The sequence below is a fragment of the Mesoplodon densirostris genome, chromosome 2 (genome assembly GCF_025265405.1).
Source record: "Mesoplodon densirostris isolate mMesDen1 chromosome 2, mMesDen1 primary haplotype, whole genome shotgun sequence".
Classification (NCBI taxonomy): Eukaryota; Metazoa; Chordata; class Mammalia; order Artiodactyla; family Ziphiidae; genus Mesoplodon; species Mesoplodon densirostris.
The window spans coordinates 187,400,912-187,417,586 of record NC_082662.1 but is presented as its reverse complement, the minus strand read 5'-3'; the positions used below and the strand labels follow the sequence as shown (position 1 = coordinate 187,417,586).

The 16,675-nt window shown below is 34.4% G+C and overlaps 1 protein-coding gene across 5 annotated transcripts in view; it reads left to right on the top strand.

The window, feature by feature from the left end:
- The window catches only part of KCNT2 (potassium sodium-activated channel subfamily T member 2), a 358,057-nt gene that overhangs the window by 177,896 nt on the left and 163,486 nt on the right, over window positions 1-16,675 (top strand). For all 5 annotated transcript variants that reach the window (XM_060091451.1, XM_060091450.1, XM_060091453.1 and 2 more), the window contains 4 exons: window positions 1,889-2,069; window positions 3,283-3,447; window positions 5,211-5,347; window positions 9,044-9,107. In XM_060091451.1, the coding sequence (XP_059947434.1) occupies window positions 1,889-2,069; window positions 3,283-3,447; window positions 5,211-5,347; window positions 9,044-9,107 (547 nt within the window). The remainder of the gene's footprint in view (window positions 1-1,888; window positions 2,070-3,282; window positions 3,448-5,210; window positions 5,348-9,043; window positions 9,108-16,675) is intronic.

Sequence of the window (16,675 nt, the reverse complement as noted above, 5' to 3'; positions counted from 1 at the left end):
GAAATTTTATTGAAATGTTTTTGAGACCTGGAGTTAAGAAAACAGAAAAAGAACAGAACAGTTCCTGCCTCAGAAGAAAAATGATGACACATACCCTACTGTTTCTCTTCTGTCCCTTGGTTTATCTACCTGTGTGCCTACCCACCTTCTGAACTATCCAGTGGCTTATACTCTGCCTTAAAAAGATTTAAGATAATTGAATATTTATGGATTGTAACTTAGACAAATACATAGATATCTTAAAAGGCTGGAAAAGGAATTTCTGTCGTTTAAACATTGAATAGCTCATCTTCTTGGTCATCATAATCAAGCTGTGTCTGCTTGTTCTGTATAGAAGTTACAAAGAGTATCCAGAAGCATACAGGGATTTTTTATGACAGCTTTATAAGGGTGTAACTTACATACCATAAAATTCATTCACGTTAAGTGTAAAAGTCAATCATTTTTAGTATATTTACAAAGCTCTGCAATCATCACCACAGTCCAGTTTTAGAACATTTTCATCACCCCATTCCTACCATCAGCCCCAAGCAACCATTAATATGCTTTCCGTGTCTTTTCTGGACATTTCATATAAAAAGAATCATACAATATGTAGTCTTTTACATCGGGCTTCTTTCACTCTTTTTTTGGCTTGTTCATATTTTAACATGTGTCAATACTAGATTCCTTTTTATTGCTGATTTTTTATGTTGCAAATCTCATTTCCCTCCAACATTGCACATATATGCATGTTTCATAGCCTTACTTTTTTTTAGCTAGTAGCAGTGCTATTTCTAATGCTATTTTAACAATTCTACTTTGGGAACATCTTATAACAATTTCTATGCTGTTCCCTTACTTTCATATCATCAATAACTTTGTACAGATAATCGATCTACTTAGAGACTCATTTTTAGGGGCACCTTGCAATGGTTAACTCCTCAAGCCTTTCCTGTATACAGTTGTCCCTCTGTATCCACAAGTTCCACATTTGTGGATTCAACCAATCACAGATTGAAAATATTTGGGAAAAAATTTCCGGAAAGTTCCAAAAAACAAAACTTGAATTTGCCGCATACAAGCAACTATTTACATAGACTTTGCAACTTATTTATAGCTATTTTTACAGCATTTACATCGTATTAGGTACTATAAGTAATCTAGAGATGATTTAAAGTATACAGAAGGATGTGCATAGGTTATATGCAAATATCAATACTATGCCATTTTATATAAGGGACTTGAGCATCTGTAGATTTTGGTATCTGTGGGGATCCTGGAACCAGACCCCAGGGGATACTGAAGGATGACTGTGTATGGAACACACACACACGGAATATATACACGTATATCTATACCACATATATATACTGAAAAATGTCTCTCTGTTAAAAAAAAAAAAAGACTACTGACTATTGCTATTTTCTTTTGATTTATTTATTTATTTTTTTATACAGCAGGTTCTTATTAGTTATCTATTTTAAACATATTAGTGTATATATGTCAGTCCCAATCTCCCAATTCATCCCACCACCACCCTCTGACAATTGCTATTTTGATGGGGAATAGATCTAGTGAATTCTGGTGTCTATGTTTCCTTGACATGCATTCAAAATGTTTGTGTAAGTCACCAATGAAATTCAGTCAATTTATTTTACATGCTATTCAGATATACTTTGTGATATTTTGGCTACAATTTTTGGCTACTAATGAAAATAAGACTGTATCTGTTTGATGTAGAAAAAAAGCTTAAAAATTATATTTCCTCAACCAACATATTGTTCAATATAAGATCCTAACTATTAAGTGGCTTTATGAAATGCACTTTGGTTTTCAAGAGAGTCATGATGAGAAGCAGTGTGCCTAATTTGAAAGTTTTAATTGTAATACACATATGTTTCTTTAGCATTTGTGGAATCCAACATCTGGAACGAATAGGAAAGAAGCTGAATCTCTTCGACTCCCTTTATTTCTGCATTGTGACGTTTTCTACTGTGGGCTTTGGGGATGTCACTCCAGAAACATGGTCGTCCAAGCTTTTTGTTGTTGCCATGATCTGTGTTGCTCTCGTCGTTCTCCCCATACAGGTAAACACAACCATGTTAAATTTTATAGGAACCTGCAAAGTCTTATGAAATCAAATCTTCCACATTTAATAAAAATTGCATGGTGGCTTGTTAATCTAACAATAATATATTAACACCTGCTATTATTCCATCCAGTCAATTAATTACAATTGTATCAGAAATGCCTTTTTGCATTGTATTAGAAACATTGAGTTTTTTTTTTCCCTCCAGTCACTATTGATAGCTCACATTTCATTTCAATTCTTCAAGGTGCTTTCTTTCAAATGTAGAATATTTATGTTAATTATAAGTTTGTACGATAGTATATTTTTAAATTATAGAATGATAGCTCAAGGAAATATACTTGCAAAGGGTTGATTTCTCTTGAGTCTTGAAAATACATCTAAAAGCCATGTGCTGTAATGAATAAAAATTGTTTCCATATGATGGTCAACTAAAACAAAATCTGAAGATGATACATAGCTATCATGCAGCATTTTGGAGAATGGATAAGGAGATAGCAAAGGGACAGAGATATAAAATGAGACTAAAGATACATAGAGGCCATCTTCAACTTTTTCCTGCAATGAACTCTGGGTGTCCATGGGTGGGCAGGTCAGAAACAGGATGTGGCCAATACAAATCAAACTTGCATGTTCCATTACAGAACCATTGGCCACAGTGTATTGAAATATACTTTACATAGGTATAAAAATGATCTTCCCATTCCTATCCAATCATACATGTCATCCTTAATGACACCCCTCCCCTGTACACTCCACAACCCTTAGATACCAACTACTAAATAGCTAGAATGTGACCTTTCATTTGTGGTAAGGGTATCTCCCCTTGCAGGAGATGTGGGCTGAAGTTGATATAAGAACGTGGGAGAAAAAAAGTGAGGCTTTTCTCTTTGACTCAGTGCATGACATATATAGCTGCATACCCTACTGGACAGAGCAGAGGCACGGACCTCTTAGTGCCCTGCTATGATACAATAGGAAAATCATATTACTGTGTTTCCTGAAGACCTGAAGGCCCTGGGAGGCATTAGCAAGCTCTGCAGCCATACTGTGAAGAGCCTCTTATTGAAGGGAACACTGATCCTTTGCATCTCAAAGACTTTCATCTAAGAAATTGAGCATACTTAGTAAACAACAGATGTATTGCATTTAATTTTATTTTTATTTTTATGTCCCGTGTCTTTCATTCACATGTGGAAAATGCATTACAGTTTGAACAGCTGGCCTATTTGTGGATGGAGAGACAAAAGTCAGGTGGAAACTACAGTCGACACAGAGCTCAGACTGAAAAGCACGTTGTTCTGTGTGTCAGCTCACTGAAGATTGACTTACTCATGGACTTTCTGAATGAATTCTATGCTCATCCAAGACTCCAGGTACCTTTAAACAGATCATACCTACTAACATTGTCAAAGTCAGTTAATCATGGTACAGCCTGTGTTCTGGAGGATTTTTATTTATACACTCAAATTTAGAAAGAGAAAATGAAGAACTACAATTATAACCAGGAACATAGAAAAAAATGCTGGAGGAATACACAGTATGTTAAGTTTCCTTCTGTATCTATACTGAAAGACAGATGGAATTATGTTACTGCTACAAAGAAAGGTTTTCTTTGATTAAAATGATTGCTTTTTTTCTCCCTTGGGTAATGCATAAATGATATTTTTTTATGAAACATTGAAATTTAACATAAAATATAATAAAACAATGAAAGAATCATTTCAATATCATCTGCTTACTTGAATATTTCAGACATTTATCAAGTGTTGCTGATAGAAATGTGGAAGTCTGGAAGTTCCATTTTTCCTTTTGTTTCCTGGAGTGAAACTAGGTCTTATTTATAGTAACAAAAAATGACCAAAATTTGGGAAATAACTTGCTGATTGAGATGATAAATTCAGAAAAATCTCTTCTTCTGTCTATGCAGACAAACTCCTCAGATACTTCTTCCACTTGCCATGGTTCTGTGTCAGTGTAGACTTAGGTCATCTCCTTTGCTGCTCAAGGCACTTAATCTAGTCCAAACAGCAAAGAGCTACTTGAATTTCTTGTGTTTTCCCAATAAATTTGTGGCAAGAGTTTGGATAATTCTGAGGTCAAGACAGTGCTGAGTACATCAATTATCTCTCCCTTAAAGAGATTTTTTCTTGAATATTTTAGAGAACTTTTAAAATACTATTTTTTGGATTAAAAAATTAATTTAGAAGTGATACTAATATAATATATTCTTCTGTTTTTGCATAAATTATTTTTCCTTTTTTGCAGGAATTCCATATTTAATGGTTAGGTTTTTTATTATTCATATTAAATAATTTCAGATGCTTATTAAAACCCACAAAGAAAATCTATTTGGGGGAAAATTCGATCCTTCCAAATTTTGATCCCTAGTAATTTATTTTGTCTAATATCAATATGGAGAATTCTTAGAACTCCAAAAATTCCTACTAGATATATTATAAAGTGATAAAATGGTGAATGTTTACCAGAGAATTTGAATTCTTATAGATAAATTATTTTAAATTCTTATAGATTTTAAATTCTTACAGATTGTTTTTTATTTTCTCCAAAAGACCATTATTTTGAAATATTTTGATCTCAAACTTTTAAATTTAAGTTACTTTGTCAGTATTATCAATATTTTTGTGAATCTTTTTCCATTCAGATATTCATCAGAATATTTTCAATATTATCAGTTCATAATAATATTACCAAATGATACAAATCACCATCACAGTTTTTATTCTAAAAGTAACAATTCGAAGTATGAATTGATTCTTAGGACTTCTGGCTGGTATGCAATTTATCTTTTAGAATCAGCCTGAAGTCGTAACTGAAAACTTCATAGACTGGAAAATGTGTGCTGAGTATAAGCAGCGATTCCCTTCCCTTCCTGGTACTAATAAAATTGAAAAAGATCAGGATGAATATATTGACTTATGAGGTGTTTATATGTCTGTTATGTTTATTACTGAATCATTTTATTTGACACTAGGTTTTAAATCAAACTTTTATTTGTTAGTAAGAGTTAATTTCTACTTTATCATATTTTGAAATGTTCTTAGATATTCTATTTACCTACGTAGTATAAAACAAAACATTATTGTCTCTAACCCATGGCCCCCTTTGTTTTGAGTAGGATTATTATGTGGTGATTTTGTGTCCTACTGAAATGGATGTGCAGGTCCGAAGGGTCCTACAGATTCCGATGTGGTCACAAAGAGTCATCTACCTTCAAGGTTCAGCCCTTAAAGATCAGGATCTGTTGCGAGCAAAGTGAGTATATCTCTTCAGTATTTTCCATCTTGTAGTGTTTTAATATCTTTTCTCTCCTCCAAATTTTAGCAGTTTTCAGTGTTGCAAGATGTGTATTTGAATACAGGCTTTTGCTTTCGTCCCACTGCTGGTCAAATCGGAAGGTTAAAAATATAAAATCTGCGTATTTGCTCCTCTTTCTCAGGGCAGGGATGTTCAGCAGACTGCATCCACACAACACGGTGAGAAGTGTGGTGTCGTGTAATTATCTCAGGCTGATGGGAGGTGAGCTGAGTTATCCAGACTCAAGGAGACTCATCTCCAAATCCCTGGATACTGTTTTTATTCCACAGATAAAAATCTTGGGCTAAACATTGTGTGAGATGCCAAAGCAGTTTGCGTCAGGGTTTAAATTTAAGGAGCTTGTATCATATACTGGGCAGGTAACACTTATGTTGCCTGGTGTCTGAGATGAACGAGTCCTTGGGGACTGGAAGAATCAGAAGGGTGACAGGGGTCTTAGTTTCTCTCTTCTTGTTGTGTAGATGCCAGCCCACCCAGCTTAAAGGTGACATAGTCTTATACATTTGTCACAGGTCATGAGGGTCATTTCAGGGGGCAGAGTGAGAGGATGGTTGGTTAGACTGTAGACACTGGGGAATCAGGGCATCTGCAAAACAGCATCCTTAGTTTCAGAAGCCAGAAGAGTTCCTTAGTGCAGGTAGCTTTGCTCAATGTTTTCTCTTATTTTACAAGTTTTAAATATATCTTCATGTTTATCCTTGAGTTGTCCTACAAACTCTTTTAGGTTTAAAAGTATCTTCCCTCAATTTCATAAGTGTTTTTTTCTTTGTTGTTGTTTTGGTTTTTTTCCAGATCACTTGAGTATGTGTGTTAGTGTGTGTGTTGGTGCATGTTTTCCATGTGTTTGTTCTGTGTTTCTTTATGCATGTTCTCTGTGTGTTTGTGTTTGTGTGTGTATGGGGGAGGGTGTGTGTGGGTGACGGAAAAGAACAGAAGAAAATTTCCAAACTCCTTTTTGCTGCTTACTCCTGCAAAAGATGACTAGATAGCTCATAAGAGGAACTCTGACATTAGTTTTGATTTATATATAATAGTTCAGTTTAACTGAGATTTTTCCAAAGATTTAATAACTTCTGAAACAAAAAAGTCAGTAGAAACTGTCAGGATATAATGAATGGTACATAATTGGAAAACTAAGCTTCTTTGAGAATATATTGGATGGGCCAAAAAGTGCCTTCAGTTTTTTAAGTAAAAATAAAAGACACATTTTTCATTTTCACCAAGAACTTTATTGAACGACGTATTCACCTTTTTGTTCCACTACCTTCTGCCATTTTTCAGGCAACTTTATAATTCCATCTTCCCAAAACTTTTTTATCTTTTTGAGCAAAGAACTGTTCCAGGTGCCTTTTACAGTCTTCCAGGAAATTGAAATTTTTTCCATTAAGAGAATTTTTAAAGACTGAAATAAATGGAAATCCGAAGGGGTAATGTCTGGAATACGGTGGACAAATCATAACTTCCCAGCCAACCTGAAACAGTTTTTGCCTGGTCATCAAAGAAACATGAGGTCTTGCGTTATCCTGATGGAAGATTATGCATTTTATATTAACTAATTCTGGACGCTTTTCATCGAGTGCCGCTTTCAGTTGGTCTAATTGGGAGCAGTACTTGTTGGAATTAATTGTTTGGTTTTCTGTAAGGAGCTCATAATAGAAGATTCCCTTCCAATCACACCATATACACAGCATCACCTTCTTTGGATGAAGACCAGCCCTTGGTGTGGTTGGTGGTGCTTCATTTCACTTACCCCATGATCTCTTCCATTCCACATTGTTGTATAGTATCCACTTTTCTTTGCCCATCACAGTTTGTTTTAAAAATGGAACATTTTCATAACGTTTCAGTAGAGAATCACATGTGGAAACATGGTCAAGAAGGTTTTTTTGCTTAACTTATGTGGAACCCAAGCATCAAAGCGATTCGCATAACTAATCTGGTGCAGATGATTTTCAAAGCTTGATTTGGTTATGTCGGCTATCTCCCGCATGGTATAATGTTGATTCTCAGTTATTGTTTCAATTTGATCCTTATCAACTTCAACTGGTCTACCCGACTGTGGAGCATCATCCAGCAAGAAATCTCCAGCACGAAACTTCACAAACCACTTTTGACACATTCAATCAGTCGCAGCACCTTCTCCATACTAGAGCCATCTTACCCAAAATACGGAACAAACATTTTGACCCACCCAATATTAGTATTTGTTGTGGATTACATACTTCATATACGTTGTCAGTATACATGACAGTTCTAGAATAAGTCAGATTCTCCCAGTACCTCAAGTAAAACACAGATATTTGCTATTTGCTATCTATACTCATTATTTGGGAACTGTAAAGAAATAGTTGCTTAGACAGTAACATAACTTGGATCTTTATATTCATCTGCATAGATAATCAATATGCTTAATTTATTATAATGAGTTAAGTTCTTCACAGGGTAAAAATGAGTCATGCACATATTATGGTCAGTATGAATTTCTGTGATAAATGAAGTCTTTTGACTACCTACTAAATTAATATAAGCCATTAGGATTAGTTATTAGTATCTTAGCTTGATACTACCTAGGATTAACACATTCATTTAGTATTAATAGTGTTAATAATGGTTTCTTAGCAAAATCAGTCACATTTGCAAGAAGGATTCCTCCATAAGAAGAAAAAAGAAAAGTGTGGATGAGTGAGAGGTAGCAGGGTGGTAATTCTCAAAAAGCTGAATTAAGAAAGAAGGCACCATTTCTATGTTCATTTCTTATCCTATGTCACATGAAAATTTGGGATTTAATGTTAACTAATACATTCTTCAGTACAATTCCCCATGCAAGAAACAAAGAGTAGGATTCTCCAAACCAGTTCCAAAGGTCAGTTGTATGAGTTTTGAATTGCTTTGTTGAAGATGACGTTTAGAAAATGTTATACAATGCTCATAGTGTCTTAATAACCATGACTACTTCACATTTTTCCAGAACTGTTTGGTTTGGTCTAATTCCATGGATTTTTCATAGAAAATATTTTGGGGAAAAATTCTTTTATCATAATGAACCAGAAAGATAAATAATTCCTTATTTTGAAAATACACAGTTTTATGTTTTTAGAACATTACTTATCAAGCACTGAAGCGTAATTACTGTTTATCAGTACATTTAAGAAATATAGAACTTTAGCATGAAAGGAAAGGGTTTGGAACAGTTGATGATTCATCTCCAGGAAATATAAATGTACAGTAGAAGTTGGCTTACAAATACTAGGCAGCTTTGTTTCCTCTCTCTTAATTTGTTGACATACTGTAGCCAAGATGTAATCCATCTAAACTAAAGGCTAATACAACTCCCTCAATTTACACGAAGTATATATATGAAAAAAATATATAATGATAAAAGAGAAAATAAAATTTGACTCTATTTTAACGTCTGTCATTATAAGCTGTTGAGTTATATAGCCAATCTGCAACAATTATTTTGTTTACAGTCAAATATAGTAAAGATTGTAGAAATACTACTTTCATTTAAACCTAAGGATGTCCATAGTTTACACGTACTTTATATGCACTGGAATTCTATTTTGCAGATAATGCATAGATATGCACAGATATGTCAGTGTGTGATTATTTTATTTTTCCATCTGCATTTAGGATGGATGATGCTGAGGCCTGTTTTATTCTGAGCAGCCGTTGTGAAGTAGATAGGACATCCTCTGTAAGTTTCTAAAATGTCTTTTTGTAAATTGTTCTTCTTTCCTTAGAAGATTTTTAATTTATTTATTTTTTAATCTGCCAACATTAAGTATTGATGACCTTAAAATTTTACTAAACGGAAGTAAATATCTCTAAACTATCTTGCCAAAATATAAGAATAGTTGCATCATTGACTGTATCAATGAAAGTATTCTTGAAGTAGTTATCACTAATCCCTGGGTTTTCAGTTGATCAAAATGAAATGAGTCATATATAAACAGAACTAGATCATTTTTAATTAAATATATCCTATGCTATGTGATTTTGTTCAAATGATCTCAATTTCCTCAACTTAAAAACAAGGCAGATGGATCAGGCAGTCTGCATAAAATCAGTTGGAGAGCTTCTAAAAAAATATGCATTTGTGAAAGTTCTATTCAGGATATGCAGGGTGGGGATTGGGAAGCTGTGTATTTTTAAAAGATTTCCAGGTGATTTTGAAGCACCTCCCAATTTGGAAATCTCTGGCTTATATGATCTCCATGATACATTTTTTTTAGGTCTAAAGTTCTATAAACTCATAATTAAATTAAATCTTATAATTTACCAAATTATAACTTCTATTTTTTAAATGCATTTAAATTTTATTACTTTTAAAAAGTGCTTTATTATTCTATGTTGAGGATGTACTGTTAACTCCTGTGTTTCTAAGCCAGTAAGTTCATCGGTAGTCATAACTGTGGTACACAGACAGATAAGAACCTTGGTGGCTTCTGTAGTGATTGGGGAAAAGGCAAAATATGTCTGGGTCTTTTAGGGACATGATTTGCACTTTTCTGAAGCATCTAATAGGTGTGCTCTGGTACATTACTTTAGAATTGCAAGTCCTGAATGTGACAGGCTTTGTGTTGTTCTCACTCTAATTTAACTAAAATTTTTACTCATTTTTAAACGAGCTTACTCATCCTTCATTTGAAGAGGACTATTATGTGTTGAATTTTGTCCCTCAAAAACTCGTGTGTTGAAGTCCAAACCTCCAGCACCTCATAATGTGAACTTACTTGGCGATAAGGTCTTAATAGAGATAATCAACTTATAATGAGTTTATTAGAGTGGGTCTTAGTCCCATATGAGCTGTGTCCTTGTAAAAAAGGGAAATGTGGTGACAGAGAGATAACAGGGAGAATGCCACATGCACATTAAGACAGTCTTCTCTAAGCCAGGAGAGAGGCCTGGGACACACACTCCCCTCACAACCCTCAGGAGGAACCAATCTTACCAACACCTTGATTTTGGACTCTGGCCTCGAGGATGATGCAACAATAAATTTTCGTTAAGCCACCCAGTTTGTGGTACTTTGTTATTGTAGCCCTAGCAAACTAATGCAAGGCCATAGACCAAACAAATGATTGCAAAGTTTGTAAAATATTTATTTTTTTAAAATATATATTTTAAAATTCACTTGCTCCCCTCCTTCTCCACAGTTACTGTCTTAATTCAGACCAGATTCTCCTCGGTCCACTTACGCACTATTGCAATGGTTTCTTAATTGTTTCCATACATTAGATACTCCAAACATATTTATTGAATAAGTGAACTGGAATTGAACATCCTCTACCTTATGTTTCTATAATTATTTAACTTATGTAATTGTGAACCTTGGGCCTCTCCAGTGGGAGCTTAGTTTCAAAATACTTCCAGTCTTCCAGTATCTATGTAACAAAGGGAGTAAACATTAGGAAATAATCACCTAATGTCTTTTAGAGTACCCTTTACAAGGTGAATTTGGAAGCTTTCCATTAAACAAATGCATTCCATTTCCTCCTGACACTCTAGCAAATTTACAAGAAATGCATAAAAAGACTTCACTCATCAAGACAAAGGAGATGGTAGATGAGGAGACCTTAATACAAGTTTGGAAGCTAGAAAGCAGATGGTCGGGTGGTAACTGACTTAACAGACAGAAGGAAGGTAACATTTAAGTTGAGAGAGGAAACAAATCAGATGCAGGCTCTTTTCTGCAATGGAGCCTCAAAAGTTGCAGGAAATAGAGGCACCAGATGCCTCTGTAAGTAGGGTTTTACGTGGTACTAAATATATGAACAGTGATTAAAAGTCTGGAGGAGAAGCAGTTAGATTCCCTGAACCCCTCCACACATCCATGGCTCGTCCCTCTCCCCATCCTGGGAAAATAGGTTTATTATTTGGCGAATTTGGCCAAAATAAACACTTTCTGGCTGCTCAGGAAGAAAGAGTGGGAAATTAGCTTGTGGCAGAGAGTCCTGACCCACTGATGCCCTCTGGGAATGAAGCATTGGAAGCAAAATCCTCTGATTCTGTGCAGTTTCAGAGAAGGTCAGTGTGAGTTACTGAAGCAGTTGGGGGACAGGAAATGCAGGAGACTGTTTCCTCTGCCTACTTATGGTGGAGACAGCTCAGGCTACTGCGTGATCCAGATGGTGGGGTGGGGCGCCTCCAGGAACAACCAGCAGGGCTCCCTTGGTATTGGACTGGTTGGTGCAGCAAGACTGGTTGGTAGACACATCAGGACTGGAAGCATTCTTGGCCAAGTGTGTGTGTGTGTGTGTGTGTGTGTGTGTGTGTGTGTGTGTACATAGGATGTGAAAATAAGCTTCCTGCATTCACTCAGGTCCCAAACAGCTTTTGAGTACTTCACTCCTACATATGTTCAAACAACAGTGATCACTAGACATTTAAGGAATTTCCTAAGAAGAAAAAGAAGGAACCAAGTAACAGACATACAAAAAGCATAGAGAAAAGAGGAATTAAGGGAAAACACAAATACTACCATAGAATTCTGGGAGAATAAGTAAATTTCAAAATATGTAATAAATATCCTATTTTTAGTAATTTAGTAATTGAGAAGATGAGAAGAGTATACATAAATAAAACAAGAATAGTAGGCTATAGAGCAAGACAAATCAAAACAAAACAAGAGCATTCAGTGAACCAAAAAGAGCTTCTGGAAATTAAGTATAGGTAACAAATGAAAAATTAAATAAAATATTTTGAAGATAAATCTAAGGACATTGAAAAATGAAGAGTAATAAAATGAACAATAAAACTAACTAATGGAAAAGGGGAGTCAAAACAAGAGAAAATTAAAGAAGTAGTCAGGAAGAAGCAATATCCATATAGTAAGAATTTAAGGAACAAGGTCTAGAAAGTGGGGGAAATTATTAGAAAAATATAAAACAAAATAAAAATTTAAAAAAAAACAGAAATTAAAACAAATTTCTCAGACTGAAGTTGACAAATCAAGAGGGGCCACTTATTAGAGATTAATGACTAAAAAAGTTATGCTTGCCAGAGAAATTGAGATATGAGAAGGACCAAGAGGAAGGAAAGAATGAAAATGAAGAGAAGGTAAAGTAGAAGAAAACACTCAAAACCAAGGATGGAGAATTAGAATGTTTTCAGACTTAGCAGTAATACCAGCAGCCAGAAGACAGTGGGTCAAGGCTTTCAAAATTCTGGGGGAAAGTACTTTTCCACTTGGAATTCTGTATCCTGGCAAAACTTCAGTAATGTCGTGGTCCGAGCGTGGGTTGGAAGAAGAATTTCCAGACCGGAAGTATTTTAGAAAAGAGAGTTTATTGAAAAGAAAGAGCAGAGTTAGTGAGGGGCGCTGCAAATACAGCGGGCCGACTTCCTGATAGACCAGGGAGAGCCGACCTTCTTTGTGGGTTAGTGGCCAACTTTTATAGCCTCAAGACAAAGAAAATTCCTGCTGGCAGGATGGCATTAGGTGACTGGTCAGGGTGCTACAAGGTTACTACATGGTGATTATTTTACCTAACATGGAATTGGGGGGCTGTCCAGTTTAGATTAAGAGAGCACATGGCAACAGTTGCTATGGGGGCTCGGTTAATTCCAGAATTTTTGTCCTGTGTCCTTGATGTAGGGCTCCACAAGTAAGAAGATAGAAAGATATTTACAGATATTAAAAAGTTTCAAAAATGCACAGTTCTCAGGAGACTGCTGGGAAATGTGTTTTACCAAAACTAGGGAGTGAGTGAAGACAGAATACAACTCAGGGGAGGGAATGGGAATTCCCAAGGTTATGGTCAAAGCAGATTCTGGGACAAAAGCAAGAAGGGAGTGCAAGAAGGGAGGTCTGCCTCTGGAAAAAGATGAAATCAACGTTCCCTGATGTGGTTGAATATATGGAAAGGAAGTTTCCACTTCTGTGCAGAAAACAAATAAAGAAATAATGGCTTAAATTATTGCAACTATGACAAAAATTATAAAACCACAGATTCATAAAACAAATCTCTAAAGTATGATTACTTAAAAGACTGCACTGGAACTTGTAATAATCAAATTTCTGAAAATCAATAAGATAAACTTATGTAGCTATAAGATGCATTACATACAGAGGAATAAACAATTTTAAACAGAAGACAATTGGACAAGTGTTTTAGAGTGCTTTGAAAAATTGTCAATATACTATTTCATTTCTTGTAAAAGTATCTCACAATAAAGAAGCCATGATAAAAACATTTTTATACAAACATTTATTGCCAACAGACTACATTTTTTAAAAAGTTAAAGTTCTTCAACAAAAATAAATGATGTCTTCTGAGAACTTAGATTTATACAAAGAAATAAAGACAGCAAAAATGGTAAATATGTAGGTAAATATAAATGACTATTTTTTTTAATATAATTTATTGTTTAAGGCAAAAAAATAGTCATGGAATTGTAAGAAATGTAGAAGTGAAATTAATGGCAATAATATGACAAAGATTGGAAAGGGATGGTGGAAATATACTGTAATAAGATTCTTGCACTTTACATATTATTTAAATGAAGAGTTTGATAGAGATTTATGTTATAAAACAGAATGACCATGATAAAGATAAAACAGAAGACAAAATGGTACACTAAAAATATTTACTTAATCTGAAAAAAGGAAGGAAAAGAACAAAAAACAAATGGGACAAGTAGAAAACAACAAGATAGTAAACTTAAACCCAACCATATTAATAACTCTGTGAATTATATGAATGGACTAAATTCAGTATTGAATGGTAGGGATCTTCATACTGGATAAGTAAAAGAAAGACCAAATAAAGTACTATCCACAGAAATTTCACTCAAAAGGAAAACATACAATTAGGTTAAAAGTAAGAGGATGGAAAAAGATATACTGTGTGCACACTAGTCGTACAAAAGCTGGAATGGCCATATAAAATAGATAAAGAAGACCTCAAAGGCAGGAACTTTTAACAGAGATAAAGATAAATATTTTATATTTATTAAAGGATTAATTCATGAAGAAGACATAACTCTCCTAAGTGTGTATGCACCTTATAATAAAATCTCAAAATTTATGAAGTATGAAACAACAGAACAGAAAGGAAACAAAAAAAAGGTACAATTATTGTTAGAAATTTCAGTATTTCTCAGTAATTAATAGAACAAATAGAAAGAAAATCATTCAGGTTATTAAAAACTTGAACTCATTTTCATCAATTAGATCAATTGACATATGGAACATTACACTCAACTGCAGAATACACGTTCTTATCTAGTGAATATGGAACATTCACAAAGATGGACCGTGTGCTGGACCATAAAAGAAATGACAGAAAAGATAAAAGAATTAAAAAACATGCAGAGTAGTGTCTCGATCATAATAGAATTTAATAAGAAACCAATAATAAAACTATAGCAGGAAAATACCCACATATTTAAAAATTAAATTATACATTTTTAACCCATGGATAAAATATGAAATAACAAGGAGAATTAGAAATATTTTAATTGAATTGTGATGAAAAATGCAACATTTCAGAATTTGTAGGATGCAGCTCAAGTAGTGCCTAAAGAGGGATTCATAGTTTTAAATTCTTATATGAGAAAAGAAGTTTAAAAATTGAATAGCAAAGAGGAAGTGGAGACAACAATTACAGTCTTTAGAAGTGCTTTCTGTAAGTGGAAGCAGAGAAATAAGGCAGCAACTGATGGGTAATATTTGCCCATTGGTTTTAAGTGGGAACATTTTTTTCCATTTCTTTTTTTTTTAATTTATTTTTTATTGACATATAGTTGAATTACAATGTTGTGTTAATTACTGCTGTACAGCAAAGTGATTCAGGTATACATATATATATAGATTCATTTTCATATTCTTTTCCATTATGGTTTATCACAGGATATTGAATACAGTTCCCTGTGCTCTACAGTAGGACCTTGTGGTTTATCCATCCTATACATAATAGTTTGCATCTGCTAATCCCAAACTCCCAATCCTTCCCTTTCCCACCCCCTTCCCCTTGGCAACCACCAATCTATTGTCTATGTCCCTGATTCTGTTTCTGTTTCACAGACAGATTCATTTGTGTTGTATTTTTTATTCCTAAGTGGGAAAATTTTTAGCGAGTCTTATATGCTAAAGGAAGTGATCTACCAGAGAGAGTAAAATGAATGATGCAGGAAAAGGAAAATTGGAATATTTTCCTTTGATAAATAAATGGGTAAAATGCTCATGTATTTTAAAAACAGGGAAGACAAGCTATATAGATCCAGAGACAAGTATATGGTCAAATGTGATAGAGCTATGGAAGTCCTTCTCTTACCATTTCTATGTTGGTTTTTATTATTATTATTATTTTTTATAGAAGTTGAAATCATCAGATGGTAGAGGTTTGAGATGAGAGAAGAAGATATGAAATAGTTCTCTAAAATAGTGGGAGAGGGGATGGACTGGACAAATGTGGAATTCCTGGACAATGCTCCCCTCCTGGATGATATTATGGACTATGAATTTAAAGAAGGACCTATTTATCATCTATTTGTGTTTACGCCCAGCCAACTGTTCTTTGTTCTTTGCAGTAGATGTATCGTTGGATTCAGCAAGGTTGTAATTTTGCCTATAGAGTAGGCCTGGGTGAGGGAGGCAAGCAAACGGCCTGTTTATACAAGGGTTTGGTTATTTTGGTGAAACGTTTGATGTAAGCTGGTAAGAAGCAAAACGAAGATGAGGGTATAGAGGTAACAGGGAATGAAAATTGGTAGTGTCAATAGATTGAATTTGCTTATGATGTCAGACACTCATTGGAATCACCATCCTAGACAGTGAGCTGGGAAGTAAGGGGCAGTGAAAGGATGGAAGGAGGGTGTCTTATATTGTGATATGTTTTCCAAGGTTCAGACGCTTTACTTTTGAACATCTTGTTCACTCACTCTATCAGTAGATGTGCTCAATTTAATGATTTGTTCAAAGCTAAGTCTCTTCTCTGAGTCATTATAATGAAGGAAGCATCATTGATTTACCTTCTGAATAGCCTTTCTTTGCAGTGGTGAAAGAATTTGATTTTCTTAGCTGAACTAGGCATATGAATTTTTACTTAAAGTGATCTGGTTCTGAAAAAAACAATAATGTCTGCTTTTCTCTTTTAGCTTTTTTGGCACTACTGATTTTTAGACTTCTTGCTTCTTGGGAATATAAAGAGAAAAGAACTACACAATAACACCCTCATTTATTAGCCATCACTAAATATCAGTTACAGGCTAGAGACTACTTATATATATTTATACATATTGTTCATGTGATGCATTTCT